Source organism: Equus caballus, chromosome 16, assembly GCF_041296265.1.
Source record: "Equus caballus isolate H_3958 breed thoroughbred chromosome 16, TB-T2T, whole genome shotgun sequence".
NCBI lineage: Eukaryota > Metazoa > Chordata > Mammalia > Perissodactyla > Equidae > Equus > Equus caballus.
In genome coordinates this window covers 86,262,091-86,275,243 of record NC_091699.1, presented here as the reverse complement: position 1 = coordinate 86,275,243, position 13,153 = coordinate 86,262,091, and the positions used below count along the sequence as shown (strand labels likewise).

General features: G+C 49.9%; 1 protein-coding gene and 1 long non-coding RNA gene across 3 annotated transcripts in view; one reads left to right on the top strand and one right to left on the bottom strand.

Annotated features, from left to right (window-relative positions):
* The window catches only part of CLSTN2 (calsyntenin 2), a 552,389-nt gene that overhangs the window by 76,923 nt on the left and 462,313 nt on the right, over positions 1–13,153 (bottom strand). For both annotated transcript variants that reach the window (XM_070238231.1, XM_023621018.2), the window contains exons 7-8: positions 8,128–8,376; positions 787–908 (exon numbers count right to left, since the gene is read on the bottom strand). In XM_070238231.1, the coding sequence (XP_070094332.1) occupies positions 787–908; positions 8,128–8,376 (371 nt within the window). The remainder of the gene's footprint in view (positions 1–786; positions 909–8,127; positions 8,377–13,153) is intronic.
* On the top strand, positions 215–7,506 carry LOC138918085 (uncharacterized). The gene is made up of 3 exons (XR_011427044.1): positions 215–1,199; positions 1,543–1,708; positions 7,397–7,506. It is a non-coding gene; the product is annotated as an uncharacterized lncRNA (long non-coding RNA).

Here is a 13,153-nt window from a genome sequence, read left to right as displayed (position 1 = left end):
TCCTGGCGCTCTCTGTCTTGAAAACCTCAGACCATTGTAAAAAGTTCACACCTCCCTCTTCAAATCTAAGCGAGGGCCAACCCTAGGCCTGCTCCACAGACCCCTCCTCAGCAGCACAGTCACCCAGAGAAGCGAGCGCCACCTCCATGATCTCAGCCCTGCACGGCCCTTGGAAACAGGCACTTTGAAGCTTTTGATTCAAACCAGACACTTCACATGTCGTTGACAAGGGTGACACAGTGGCCCTTGTGATCACCAGTCATGAGGTTCCAGAGTGAGTCACAGATTTTTTCCACTTCAGAAAAGAACACGCACTGCTCACAGCATGCTGTCACTGTTTACTTGAAAGTCCTCAGGCCCCTGCTCTCAATTTGTATCACCAAAAGCAAGGCTGCACCGTCACCCAAAGGAGAGCGAAGAGCATCAAAGAGGAGACACGGAGCACTTATGATATAAAGATGCGCAACAAAGATCATCAGCTGGACCTGGGGCTCAGGACAACCAGCTTCCCAGGATCTCAGCGTGGAGCAAATGGACAACATGCCTCTTGGCAGGTCCACTGACGGGTATGGGATCCTAGCTGGGACGTGTGGCTGCCCCGCCTCCGAGTCGTCTTTAAGGTGGCAGGTTCCATCCTGTCTCTAAGATGCTGTGTGTCTTCCTGAGCTGATTTTTCCAAAAATCAACAAGCAACCAGAACCCCAAGGTGCCCACCCACCGCCATCATCACTGGAGCACGCCAACCATACCTGCAAAAGGTGAGCTGCAGCGAGGTGAGCACCCTACCTGGTCCAGCTTCCAGTGGAACTCTGCGGGGCGGAAGGTGTCAGCCTGGTCGAAGTCCTTCCTCAGGAGGAAGACGAGGCGGCAGTTGTGCACGTACAGGGCGTAGTGGTGCCGGTTCATTTCTGAAAATCAGAAGGAGGACCGGGGTGAGTGAAGCCCCGTGTCAGTCTCGGCCAGAGGAGTCTTCCACTACATGGCTGAGCACTCCTCGGAGGGCAAAGGAACGGGCATTCCAGTTTTCTCTTTTACAACTGGTTCTGATGAATGTTCTAGAACACACATGGCAGAGCTCACCGGAACGAAAGAGGAAGTCAAGAAAGCTGACAGAAAGCTTCTCCTGAAAAGACATTTGGGCTTTAAATATGGACCTAACTTACGCTCAGACACTGCCTCAGGCCCTGGATAAAAACGACGTAGGTTAACAGCTGGTTTTTTTGGTGCAGACACTTTTGGGAGAGGTGAGGGGGCTCCCTGACAACCAGGTCAGCCAGCCTGGGCACCTTTAACACAGCTGGTTTCGCCCAGAGTTCTGGGTTTTTACTCTATTTCATCCAGCTTGACTACGGGGGCCTAATCTGTGTGCGGTTTCGGGAGCTGCCTCACCTTCAGGGGCTGGGACAGGGGACAGATTGATTTCCCAGCGTTAGACAGAGTTCTGTGCTTTCCCCAAGCCAGGAATAAATACCTCTCTCCCCAAACACAGACAATCGATGAGACTTTACTTCCCCTGATATAAAAATTTCCTTTCCTGCTTAGGAAACCTCATGTGATGGGTCCCAGCCATGATGTCCTGTAGCCACCAGGCAACACCCCCTGGGAGGGGAGGCGCTGTCCTTTGACTGACACTCAGAGAACTCAACACTTCACTACAGAGTAGCACACACAGAAATCCACCACGAGGCACGTGCTCCATAAATGCCAGGTGAGTGAGCGGGTGACCAGGCGTAGTGGGGAGAGCACAGGCCCCCAGGTTCAGACAGACTTTGGTGGAGTTGTATCTCTGGCTGATGCTGGGAGAGTTACTCAGCCTCTCAGAGCCTCAGTTTCCTTGACTGTATGATGACAGGGATGCTGGATTATCCTAACATGTCATAAGACTAGGATCCTGTCCTATGGGGAGAATAGGATATTGTGACTGATTGTCGTACATCCTGTGCAGACCTCGCCCTTGAGGTTTGAGAGGGAGGAATAGACACCAACTACACTTCTAGGCATGGGCTCTGATTACTCCCAGCCAGACAGACTCTTGCTAATCCTCTTCCCACAGTGACTGGTTCAAGACCCAGGCCTAAGTCCAGCAGTCAGGCCATTCTCCCAGCCACAGGGCTGCTGTCAAGAACTGGCAAGGCACTCGATTCAGGCCAGTGATTCAGGAGCTTCACTAAGTTCTGGGAAAGAACTATCTCATTTTTAGCAGAAGCAAATAGAAGAGATAATCTCTTTTTCTCTGGAAGTTGTAGTACACAACTGGGAGGCTTGGAGCTGCCGCAGTCATATTTCCTACCATGAAACTGATATTCTTATGGGGACAGAGCTAAGAAATTGCAGAGAAAAGGAGCCAGGGCCTTGATCACCCTTTGCCTGAAGCCATCCTAGCTCTGGATGTTTCAGTTACAAGAATCTCCCACTCCCTTTATTATTTCAACTTTTAAAAATTACTTGATATCAGTTGCATCTGTATTTCCTGTTCCTTATAACTGAAAGCATCCTAATTGATACAATGAGGAAACGTGTTAAAGCATCTGCCCAGAACAGATGCTCAATGACTGTTAGTTATTATAAGGACTATTACACTGCCTTGTGATGATGACAACATAACAAAGTAGTGTCAGATGCTGTTTTCACGAAAGCATTGCTGTTGTTCAGAAGGGAACCAGAGAATGAAAGGGAAGAGAATGGTCAGCTGCCAAGTATGACAGGGTTGGTGTAGGCCCACGCCAAGGTGACCACTCAGCCTTTGGATTGGCAAAACACTCAGGCCTGGTTATGGGAATTTTACTAAATATTTCTTGTCCCCATCACAGTTGCCTGATTCCTGCAGTTTCTGTTGATAACTATCAGGAAAACATTTTTTCCTGTTGGTTTTATTTGGATGATGTGAGTGAGGAGGTGGAACAAGAAGAATGAAAGGACAGACCTCACTGGAGGCCTGGAACATCTCTAGCCTAGGAGGTTCCTCCCTCCCTCCACCTCCGTTAGTCTGCCACCCACAGTGACTGGTTGTTCAATGGGTGGTGCAGGATCCACTCAGGAATCAGCCTCATTTCTTTCCCTGTCCTTCGGTGTTCTCGGCTGCAGCTCTCTTCTCTTCTCTTTGCCCACATCTCTGGCAGATCCTGAAGCCGCATCCATTTCAAAGCTCTTCCCTCTCCTCTGCTCAGCCTCGCCCCACAGCTTGGCGGCCAATGGTGGGGAAAGGATGGGGTATCATTGTGTCTTCTTTCTTTCTTCTTGTTCCACCACCTCATCCTCCAGCCTCCTCCTGGCTCCAATCATGGTCAGCAGTGGGGAAGGTGGATGAGAAGAAAAGAAGTAGAAAGTCTCTTCAAAGAGCCAGTGGCGTTTGTCATTTCCTCAGTGATGTCTCTGCCACACAGTGCCTACATATGGGCTCCCTCATGGGCGCACGGACTGGTTTTTTGAAAGGCCCTGTGGAGATCTCCACACGGTGCCCGTGGCCCCTGGAGTGGGTTTGGGCCCTGGTAGAATACTTTCTTCAGCCCCTTCCTCTCCCCCCCCCCACCCTCACCCCCCACCCTCAATAAGAATGGACCTGTTACAACCTTTACATAGGAATTTATCTGATAAGCCACACAGTCCCTTTCTGGGTGGCTGCGACATTTGTGCCCGCTCCAACCCCACCTTGTTGGCCCTCACCTCTCCATTCCTGGTGTGAGCGATGCTCTTTCCAGTCGGCCTTTCATGATGTCTGTCTGCTCCCCCCTCTCAGTAACCGCTCCCCACATCTGCTTCTCCTGCTGGGACCCCGTCTTCCTGTCCTGCAGTACTCCTGGCTCTGGCCCTGCACATTTCTGGATGCCCATTTGGTCCACACGAATAAGAACAAAAACACCTGTGTTTTGCCAAATTGTAGGAGGCACCCGCTCCCCTGCTGCCCTGCTCTCCTCACCCCACCAAGGAGGGTGTCCCCATCAGCCTCTTGCCTCAGAACCCCTGGGCAAGCATCAGGCCCCAGCTTTCATACACCCTCAACTCCTGGGAATGTGAGTTGCACTTTCCCAGCGTTCTCCTGGGCTCTGCTCCCACACCAGCCCAGAGTAGGTCTATGAGGGTTTGCAGCTCAGCCAACGGGCTGCTGGGAGTGATTCCCACTTCCTCTACAGCAGACAACCTCGGTCCCTCCAAGTGGTTGCCTGGGCATCTCTGGAAGTGTGGAAGCACCTCTCCCTTTCCCAGCAGGCAAGAGGCCCAGGCTAGCACTCTCTACCTGGCTGGTACCTCTTCCATGCTCCTCTGCTGTTTGCTGGGCCAGGTTAACTCTCTTGCCTTGTAGGGAAGTGGCCAGCACTGTATGTGGCTACTTATCACTCATTGCTCTCAGCTGAAACTTAGAGCTAGCAAGACGGCTGCACTGGCAGGAAGAGGGGATCCTGGCAGGAGGAGCAGCCTTGTGGGGGAGGGGAGTTACTGAGAGAGGGCAGCAAAGGGCACGGGGAATGGAGAGAGAGGTTCCACAAAGGTGGGGTGGAAGAGGGCACAGCACCCCAGGCAGTCATCGTGGGAGAGACACTGCTATGTGTTCACCTAATCCTGCTTCCTTTGCTCCCAGACACACAGCTAAACTCACTGCACAGCTTCCCCCATGGTTAGGTGGGGCCGCGTGACCAAATTCTGGCCAACAGAATGTTGAGTAGCAGCGAGGCACGCCACTCTGTGGTCTAGCCAATAAAACGCTTCTGCGCTCAAGTCTATTCTAACTTTCTGTCTGTGGTTGAAAATGGCAGCACCAAACGACGGAAGGATTCTGGGTCCTCGAATGTCGGGGCACAGCTAAGTTTCCTCATCCGCCCGCCACCTGGGGCGGCTGGACGGTGCCGTGAGGGAGCACCGCGGTGAGTGTTAGCCACCGAGCTGGGTTTTATTGTTGGTGGTGATAGTGGTTGGCTTTCTCACTTTTTTAAAACTGCAATTAGCCCTTGATGAGAATCAATTCTGATATCCAACTATTCATAAATTACTTCATAATGGGCCAGCATTAGCGAGTTTCACTTAGAGGACAAGATAGAAACTAACGCAGTCTTTATGAAGGGCAATTTGGGAATTTACATCAATCGCCTTCCTAACGTTTATATCATTTGACTCAGTAATTCAACTTCCGGTCAGGAAATAATAAGAAATGTGCAGGGGCCTGCCCGCGGCCGAGTGGTTAAGTTTGCAGGCTCTGCTGCAGTGGCCCAGGGTTTCGCTTGTTCGGATCCTGGGTGCGGACATGGCACCGCTCATCAGGCCACGTTGAGGGAGCATCCCACATGCCACGGCTAGAAGGACCTGCAACTGAGATATACAACTATGTACTGGGGGGATTTGGGGAGATAAAGCAGAAAAAACAAAAAAGATTGGCAACAGTTGTTAGCTCAGGTGCCAATCTTAAAAAAAAAAAAAGTCCACAAATGTATGTACAAGAATGTTCATAAGAGCATTGTTTTATTTGCATTTAAAAGGAGATAATCTAAATGTCTAACCAAAGGGAGCTGGTTAAATGAAGTATAATAAAGCCCCATTACAGAATTTTAGACTGTCATGTAATTCCTATTTTTAAAGAATATTTTATCAGATAGAGAAATTATCTGGATATAATGTCAGGTAAAAGGAACAGAGAACATAATAGTATCACATGTATTATAAAAAATAGATTGAAAATTGTGAGGACATTCTACATATACATAGAAATAAAAATAAGATTTAATTTGATAATGAAATATACCAAATGTTATCAATAAATATCTCCAAGTATTAGGATTTTAGGTGACTTATCTATTCTCTTTTATGTTTTTCTGTGTTTTCAGGTTTTCTGCTATAAATATGTGTTGCTTTTGTAACTTGAAAAAAAATTTCTGATATATAAAAGCCCTAATCAAGCTTTAATTTATTCCTAATTTTTTTAATTTAGGCACGGAGGTATTTATAGACTTTTTTTTAAGTCAGAGAAATTGGAGAAAAATCTCCTCGTTCTTCTCCATGCCAGTGTTGAGCTGATTTGACAGGTGTTATTTTATACTAAGGACAAAGCTGAGCAGTGTCAGGTCTTGCTGATTTGAGGGGACAAAACGCCTGTTGGGTGGAGGGGTCTGATGCAAGCAAGGCACCCTCGTCTAGTGCAGAGTTTCAGCCGTGGCTGCACAAAAGAACCCCCAGGAACTCCGATTTATTGAGCTGGGGCGGGGCCCTGGCATCCAAGCATTTCCGCATGCGCCAGGTTACTCTATTGTGTAGCAGGATTGAGAACCGCGGTCCAGTAGCATGGGCCTGGGATGTGGGGCCAGAGGACCCAGGTCCAAGCCTGATTCTCTTGGTAATTGCTGTGTTATCCAGGGCCAGTCGCTCAACCTTCCGTATTCCAATTTCTTCCTCTGTAAGCAGGAACATTGACACCTGTCTGACCTGCCTCCAGGGATATGTGATACCTTCCAGAAGGACTATGTGTGTGGCTGCTAACCCCAGCTCATGCTGTTTTGCATTCATATGTACACTGCCAAGCCGTGGTCTCATTGAGCCTGGCTCCTGGCTCATGACGGGAGCACCCCGGCAGGCACTGAGGGGACCAGGTCACAGGGTGATTCCTCAGCCCACGGGCTGAGTCCTGAGTGGTTCCCAAACCTCAGCTCCATCTCATGCAGGTCTGCAGGGTCCTTCCTGCATGAAGGCCCCAGAAGAACCGGTCCCCGGCACTGGCTCCGACACAGACTTCCTATATGACTAGGGAAAGCCAGGCAACTCTCTCTGTCTCAGTTTCCACATCCAGGAAATAGGTGAACATTTATTGTAAAGATCGACTGAGAGGGGAAATGTGGGGTCCTCCTAGGAGCACAATGTGAATAAAGCAGAAGCAATACGATGATGATGCTAACAACATCAAGTACGCTAGTCGAGCACTGACTGTATATCGGGCACTGCCAAGTGATCTCACATGTTATTTCACGGTTATTTTCCCCATTTGACATATGGGCAAACTGAGGCTCGGATAAATTAGCAACCTCTCCAAGTCACACGTCAAGTGGTAGAAAAGCTGAGACATGAACCGTGGCTGTCCGACAGCAGGGGCCAAGCTGGCGACCGTGCTCTGACACGGTCTTCTCACTGCAATATTTGCTCCGCTTATTTATTTTGGGCATTTTAACAAAAGTGACATTGAGATGGGACACTGTGGAACTATAATTCAGGATGGAGTTGTAAGATATTTGTGCATGTGTGTTTGCGTGTGGGGTGTGGTGACAAAAGCAGATGATCACAGTGAGCTGGATCTAAGCTTACATGCCAACACCCATGCTTCCCGGCTGCGTAACTCTGGACAAGTTACTTAACCTCTCAGGGATGTCTCCTTTTCCTTAAAATGAGAAGCACAATAATGCTTTTATAAACTTGTTTGTAGAGACGTGAGGCCCTGTTTGGAGTATTAACAGCTAACACAGATGGCACTTCCTGTGTACCAGACGCTGTATGTACAGTAAGTCATTTGATCCTCATACAAACCCTGTGAGGTAGGTAATACTATAATGCCCATTTTATAGACGGGGAAGTGAGGCACAGAGGGGTTAAACCACATACCTGAGGTCACACAGCCAATAAGTGGTGGGGTGCTTTTAACCACCAAGCTGGGAACTGCCTCAGACAGGCTCAGCATGCCGAAAACGCCTAGCAAAGTTTAGCTATCATTATTACATATGGCAAAGATATTAAAACTGCTATTTTAAATTAGCAGGGTCCTATCATTGAAAATAATCTTCTGGAGGTCTTACTCATAATATCGTGCAGATGGAGCTGCTTTGCTTGAAGGAAGGACGCAGCTTCCTCCCCACCCCCATCTCACCATTAGTAGCCCTAATGGTTCCTGGGGAGGCTGGGGTTCCAAAGAACCCAGTTTGAAAGCCACCAATTCCAATTTTTGCATTCTTTGTGTCTGTACATCCACTTTTCTCCCTTTTCTGGTCCGGTTCTACCCCAAGCCCGGGAAATCAGCAGCCAGACAACCAGAGACCAGAATATTTTCCCTGGACCTCTCTCCCACTCCTGTTTTCCTCCCACGTTCTCAGTGGCTGTGTCTGTGCCTAACCAACAGGGATGTGGCGGGCAGCCACCAGGAGGGCTGAGCTGGGGACTCACCGGTTTTATCTGAGTTGCAGAGGATGGTTTCCTTCTCGGCTCTCACGCCAGGGCTGGGACCGTGTTTCATCCACATGGTGATGGTGAACTGGTCCGTCAGGTTCTTGGGCACGATCCCATCAGGGATCTTGGCACCCTGCCTGCCATCAAACCTGAAGATCATCTCGCTGCTGTCCACCAGCAGTCCTGCGGTCCAGTTGGTGGTAGTGCTGGGGGATGGCAAGAGGTCAATGATGCCAGAGGAGGCTCCTGCAGGGGCAGGGGACAGAAAGGACAAAGGGTCATTCCTCATGGGGTAGGTGACCTGACCGTCTGTTTTCTGCTCCTGAGTCAGGATGGGCTGCTCAGGGTGCTTACTCAGAGGTCTGTGCCCAGCCCTGAGCTAGGAGACTTGAGAAAAGAAGGCCAAATGGCAGCCTTGACCTGAATTGCTTCTGGCTGGCTTGGGGAGGCATCAGTAACTTACAGACGAAAGGGTTGCATGTGGCAAGACAGTGGAATTAACTATTATACAAGGAAAAGGGGCTGGAGGCATTTAGGGAAATGAGATTGCCCTGGGAGCTGTTATAAGCGGACAAGTTTCCCGGAGAAGGCCAGGCTTTGATGTGGATCAATGGATCTCTTCGTGCACTCCTCCATCCATTAAACTGTCAGCCATTTATGGACCACCGACCAGGTGCTGAGAACTCTGCCAGGTGCTGGCAGTGTAAAGGTGAACCAGCACAGTCCCCACCCTGGAGGAGCTCCGAGCCAAGAAGCAACTGTGACACAGTGTGATCAGGGATGTGACGGGGGAAAGTTCTAGGTCCTGATCCCATGAGAAGGAGCGTAAGCCACTTTGTAGTCACTACACTTTTTTACAACCACTTGTTCAGGCCAAATGGTACAGTGGTTGAGAACACGAGTTCTAAAGCCAGCAAAACTTAAATTTGACGCCTGGCAGCATGACCTGCCAGCCTTGTGACTGTGAGCAAGTCATGACCCTTTCTGACTCTCCCCATCCCAGGGCCGAGAGGACTGAACGAATGAGAGACTGCGGTGGAGCTGGCAGCAGCATGCCCGCCACGCGGTGAAGGCTCACTCCACGTCAGCTGTGACGTTATCCTGATTATCAGCGTTATCATCATTTCCGCACCACTCGGATTCCAGGCTAAGGCATGAGGGCGTAACCTGAAGCAGTGGGAGTGTCATGGGCAGATTTGTGTCTTAGAATCACGCTGACAGCTTTGAGAAGGGCTGATACTGTCAGGGAATAAGCGTGAGGGGGTCTAAGATGTGCCTGATGCTGGGGGCCACGTGCGTGGGGCTCTCCCCTGGCGTGGCGCTGACCAGTCAGCTGTAAACGCTGATGGGTTTAATGGACAGTGGTTGTGTGATTACCTGCCATTTGTCAGGGATCATTGGACTTCTGAATTCTGTGTATCAGAGCGTCGTCTCACCTTGGGATTAGGTTCCAAAATTAGCCATCACAAACATCTCCTCCAGTTAAAATGACCCTTGAAAATCCCGTAGGAAGGTGCCATATTGGAAACCATATACTTCTTTGAAAACATTCAACTCAGCTAGTTTTCCCTCCAGCCTTGGGACAGATCACTGGGTCTAGGGTTGAGCACCCATTGGTTTGCAACGGAAGGTTATGCTATGTGAAAAATATGTATCCTTGGAAGCAGATGCTCTGCTCAGCACTGTGAGAGGCTCGCCCTGGGAAAGGCCTCCAGGAATTGCGGTGTCTGAGATGGTGGGAGATTCCGTTTTCCCAAAATTCATGACCACCCTATAGCTTATGCTTATCAAGGGGAAGTGTGGGCATTGTTGACTGCATTATTCACATGGGTATTTCCTAGAGTTTTTGGTTGGTACTGTGCCTGACACATAGTAGGCACTCCATTCATGTTTATAACTGCCTTTCTTCCCACCTAGTGCCTCCAAGAGATGCTTCTGGCCATCTACTCAATACTCATGTGAGCCTGCCCATCTAGGCTCTTGGCAGTACCCCACACCTCTCTCTCATCAATATTTACTTGTTTCCGTCCCATGCTCCTAGATCTTTGTTTGGTATTTATTTTGCTTATCTGATAAGCTAATTCACACTAATGTTTTAATGACTAACAAAGTCTTGAGGGTTATCACCCTCCATAGGTATTTGAAAGAAAGAAATCTATCAAGGTGATGGTAGGTAGAGATTTTGGGGTGGTCTGGGAGTGGGAGATGCATGGTCTTTTGGGATAAGTTCCTTTTCTAGAAGGCCCAGAATATGCAACATGGCAGCGGCTTCTTTGACCCATCAGTAAGTTGGCTCTGACACCAGGATTTGTGCAGTGTGAAGACAGCCCAGTAACTGGGCATACTCAGCGTATGTGTTGGTTCCTGAAATTTCGCGTGGCCAGAGAGATGCAGGCTGAGCACTCAAGGCTCCTGACTTCTAGCTCAAGCCAAGAAGCCAGCGCCGTGGAGTAGGGCCCAGTGCACAGGTGTGTGCTGGGGGTCTGCCCCGGCCAGCTTTGCTCCCATGCCTTTATTATTATTTTCCTAGGAACTTTTGGGAGGTGAGGGCCCGACCTGGTTTAAGTCCTTTAATACTTTTTCTTCGTTACTCGTCTATGTGGTGAATATGATTCAGTTTACAGATAAGAAACCTGAGGCTCAGCGAGCCTGGAATCACAACCAGCCAGGGAGCAGACTCGTCATCAGGGCTTTCTAGCACCAAGGCCCACACTCCCCACTGCACCACCTCAGTGAAGCTCTAGGAAGATCCTGTAACTTCCGTTGCACTTTACAAACATGGAAACTGAGGCCCAGAGAGGGAAAACAATTTGACCAAGATCACACAGTCACATAGCTATCAATGGGCAGGCCAAGCTCTCAGACAGCCAGCTAATGTTCTTTCTACCTCACAGTATAGCGTCCAGCCAAACACAGTCCAGTGTCCTGGGACCCCACCTCCCTACTCAGGCAGCTGTCCACAGAGAGGCACACTGAAGACAGCATGTGCCCTGGCAAGGTCATCAATGTGGAGTTTCCTCTCTTCCCTGGTGAGGGGAGCAGCAGGCCACCTCGCCTAACCCACGGATGCCGCCTCCCCGACAGCATCAAGCTGCATTTCACCAGATGGCGCAGACTGCCACAAACTTAACAGCTTGTATTTCATTTCTCAGTGCAATTAAACAAACAGAGAGATTTACTTTCTCCCAAAGTTCTTCTTGCTCTCCTCTTCCCAAGGGATCCCGTGGAAGCAGTGGGTAAACAGGATGCATCACTTGCAAAGATGGTGTGGCATCATCTGCACATCAGGATGTATTTAAGACGCTCCTTGGGAATCCTCGAGAAGGTCCCTGGGACCCACCAGGCTGCTGAGAGTTCACATTTATCTGGTGCAACTTGAGCAAGGGGGGCTTGGAAGCAGTGGTGAGGTCCAAAGCAAGGTCCCTGAGCCCCACCTGGGAGGGGAAGCCTCGCTGAGCCAGCAAGCGGATAAAGACAGGGGTGAACGGGGCAGATTTCAGGGCAGACCGCGGAGTGGGAGCCCGAATGGTGCACAGGTGCAGGGGTTACTTTTGGGATCCTTCGTTGTAGGGTTTGCATTCTCCTCTGGACGGCCTTGGTGAAGGCAGTGTCCTTAGCACTTCACGTGGGCCTGCAGCAACGGTGACTGATGTGGAGCCCTCAGGCCACGCTCCTCATGCTCTATTGCAGTGGGGGAAGGGGCAGGGGTAAGTGAGGGGGGGGCCTCAGAGGCGAGGAACCATTGTCATCAAGGACACAGGCCTCATTCTGTAGGGTATTCTCACAATTGGCAATATCAACTCTATATTATTTCAGTAAGTGTTTGCGTCACATCTCAGCTAGGTCAGGCACGTTGTGAGAACACAGCAATGAACCAGACAGAAAGGGGCCCCACTTTTAGGGATCCAGTAGGGAGCCTTATTTTCATCGAGCGGAGCAGTTCGGTGGTGGAGTCTCAGGGGAGGCCAGGGAGGCCCTCGTACAAACGCCGTGCTAGGGCTGTGCGCTGGGAGAACGCGTTCTGTCTCTTTGTGCTTCTCTGACCCCTGATACCCCTTGGCCCTGCAACACGGGGACCAATATCCACCTAAGTGACTTAGATCAGCAGCTGCAGTCCCATCTCTCTGTCACGCCTTCGGCATGTCCTTTCTGATGTCCTTTCAGGAGCTCACGTCTTCTCTGCTCCTACAATCAGACTATCATTCCATGTCTGGAATCCTAGGCAAGAGGGCTTCCTCCCAGGCCGGGGAATCAGAAACTTGGATCTCCAGGTGAGGCAAGCTGGGCTTCCGATGAGGGGTGTTCAGCCAGGCTCCCGGGCCAAGGCCATGGATTGCCAGTTGCTGACCAGCTTGGGCAGGGCCACTGCAGGCAAAACCTTCTCTCCAACAGAGGAGGGCATGCTGCAAGGTAGCTGCTTAAATGACCTCAAAGAAATAACCACATCCAGAGAGAAGCCCCCTGCTCGCCATCGTCATTCATGCGTGCAGCCCGTTGCTGATGTACGGTTGGTGACTTAAATTGACTCCCAACAGGTATGCACCAGTTTTCCTCAGAGTAAGAAGTCCGCTTCAGCTGTCTGAGATTAGAAGCACTGGCTATAACTGGGGGACTGATATTGTCTCCCCAGGAGCTCCAGCTCTTTAAAGGTGTCTTGGAGAAACTGACGACAGCTTCCTATAGTTGGGCTATTCTGAGGGTTTAAAGGCCTCTGACCACGATCCTTAGTGAGGACGAGCTCTGTTAAGCTTCAAGGTGTCGTAGAAAACTATGGACTTAGCTTTTTAAATGTCTGTCTTCCCTAGGACACTGAATGGTTAAGCGGTCTCATTAACTTCTACATGACCTCAAGAGTTATAGCATTTGGACATTCAACAAATATTTGTTGACTTAATAAATACACAAACGAATGAATGAATGAATGAGTGAATCCTCTGTGCACACCTCCTGGGCTCAAACATGTATAAACCATGAGGACAACTTCACGTCTGGTGGTCCGAGCTGCTCTGACAGATCAGTCACT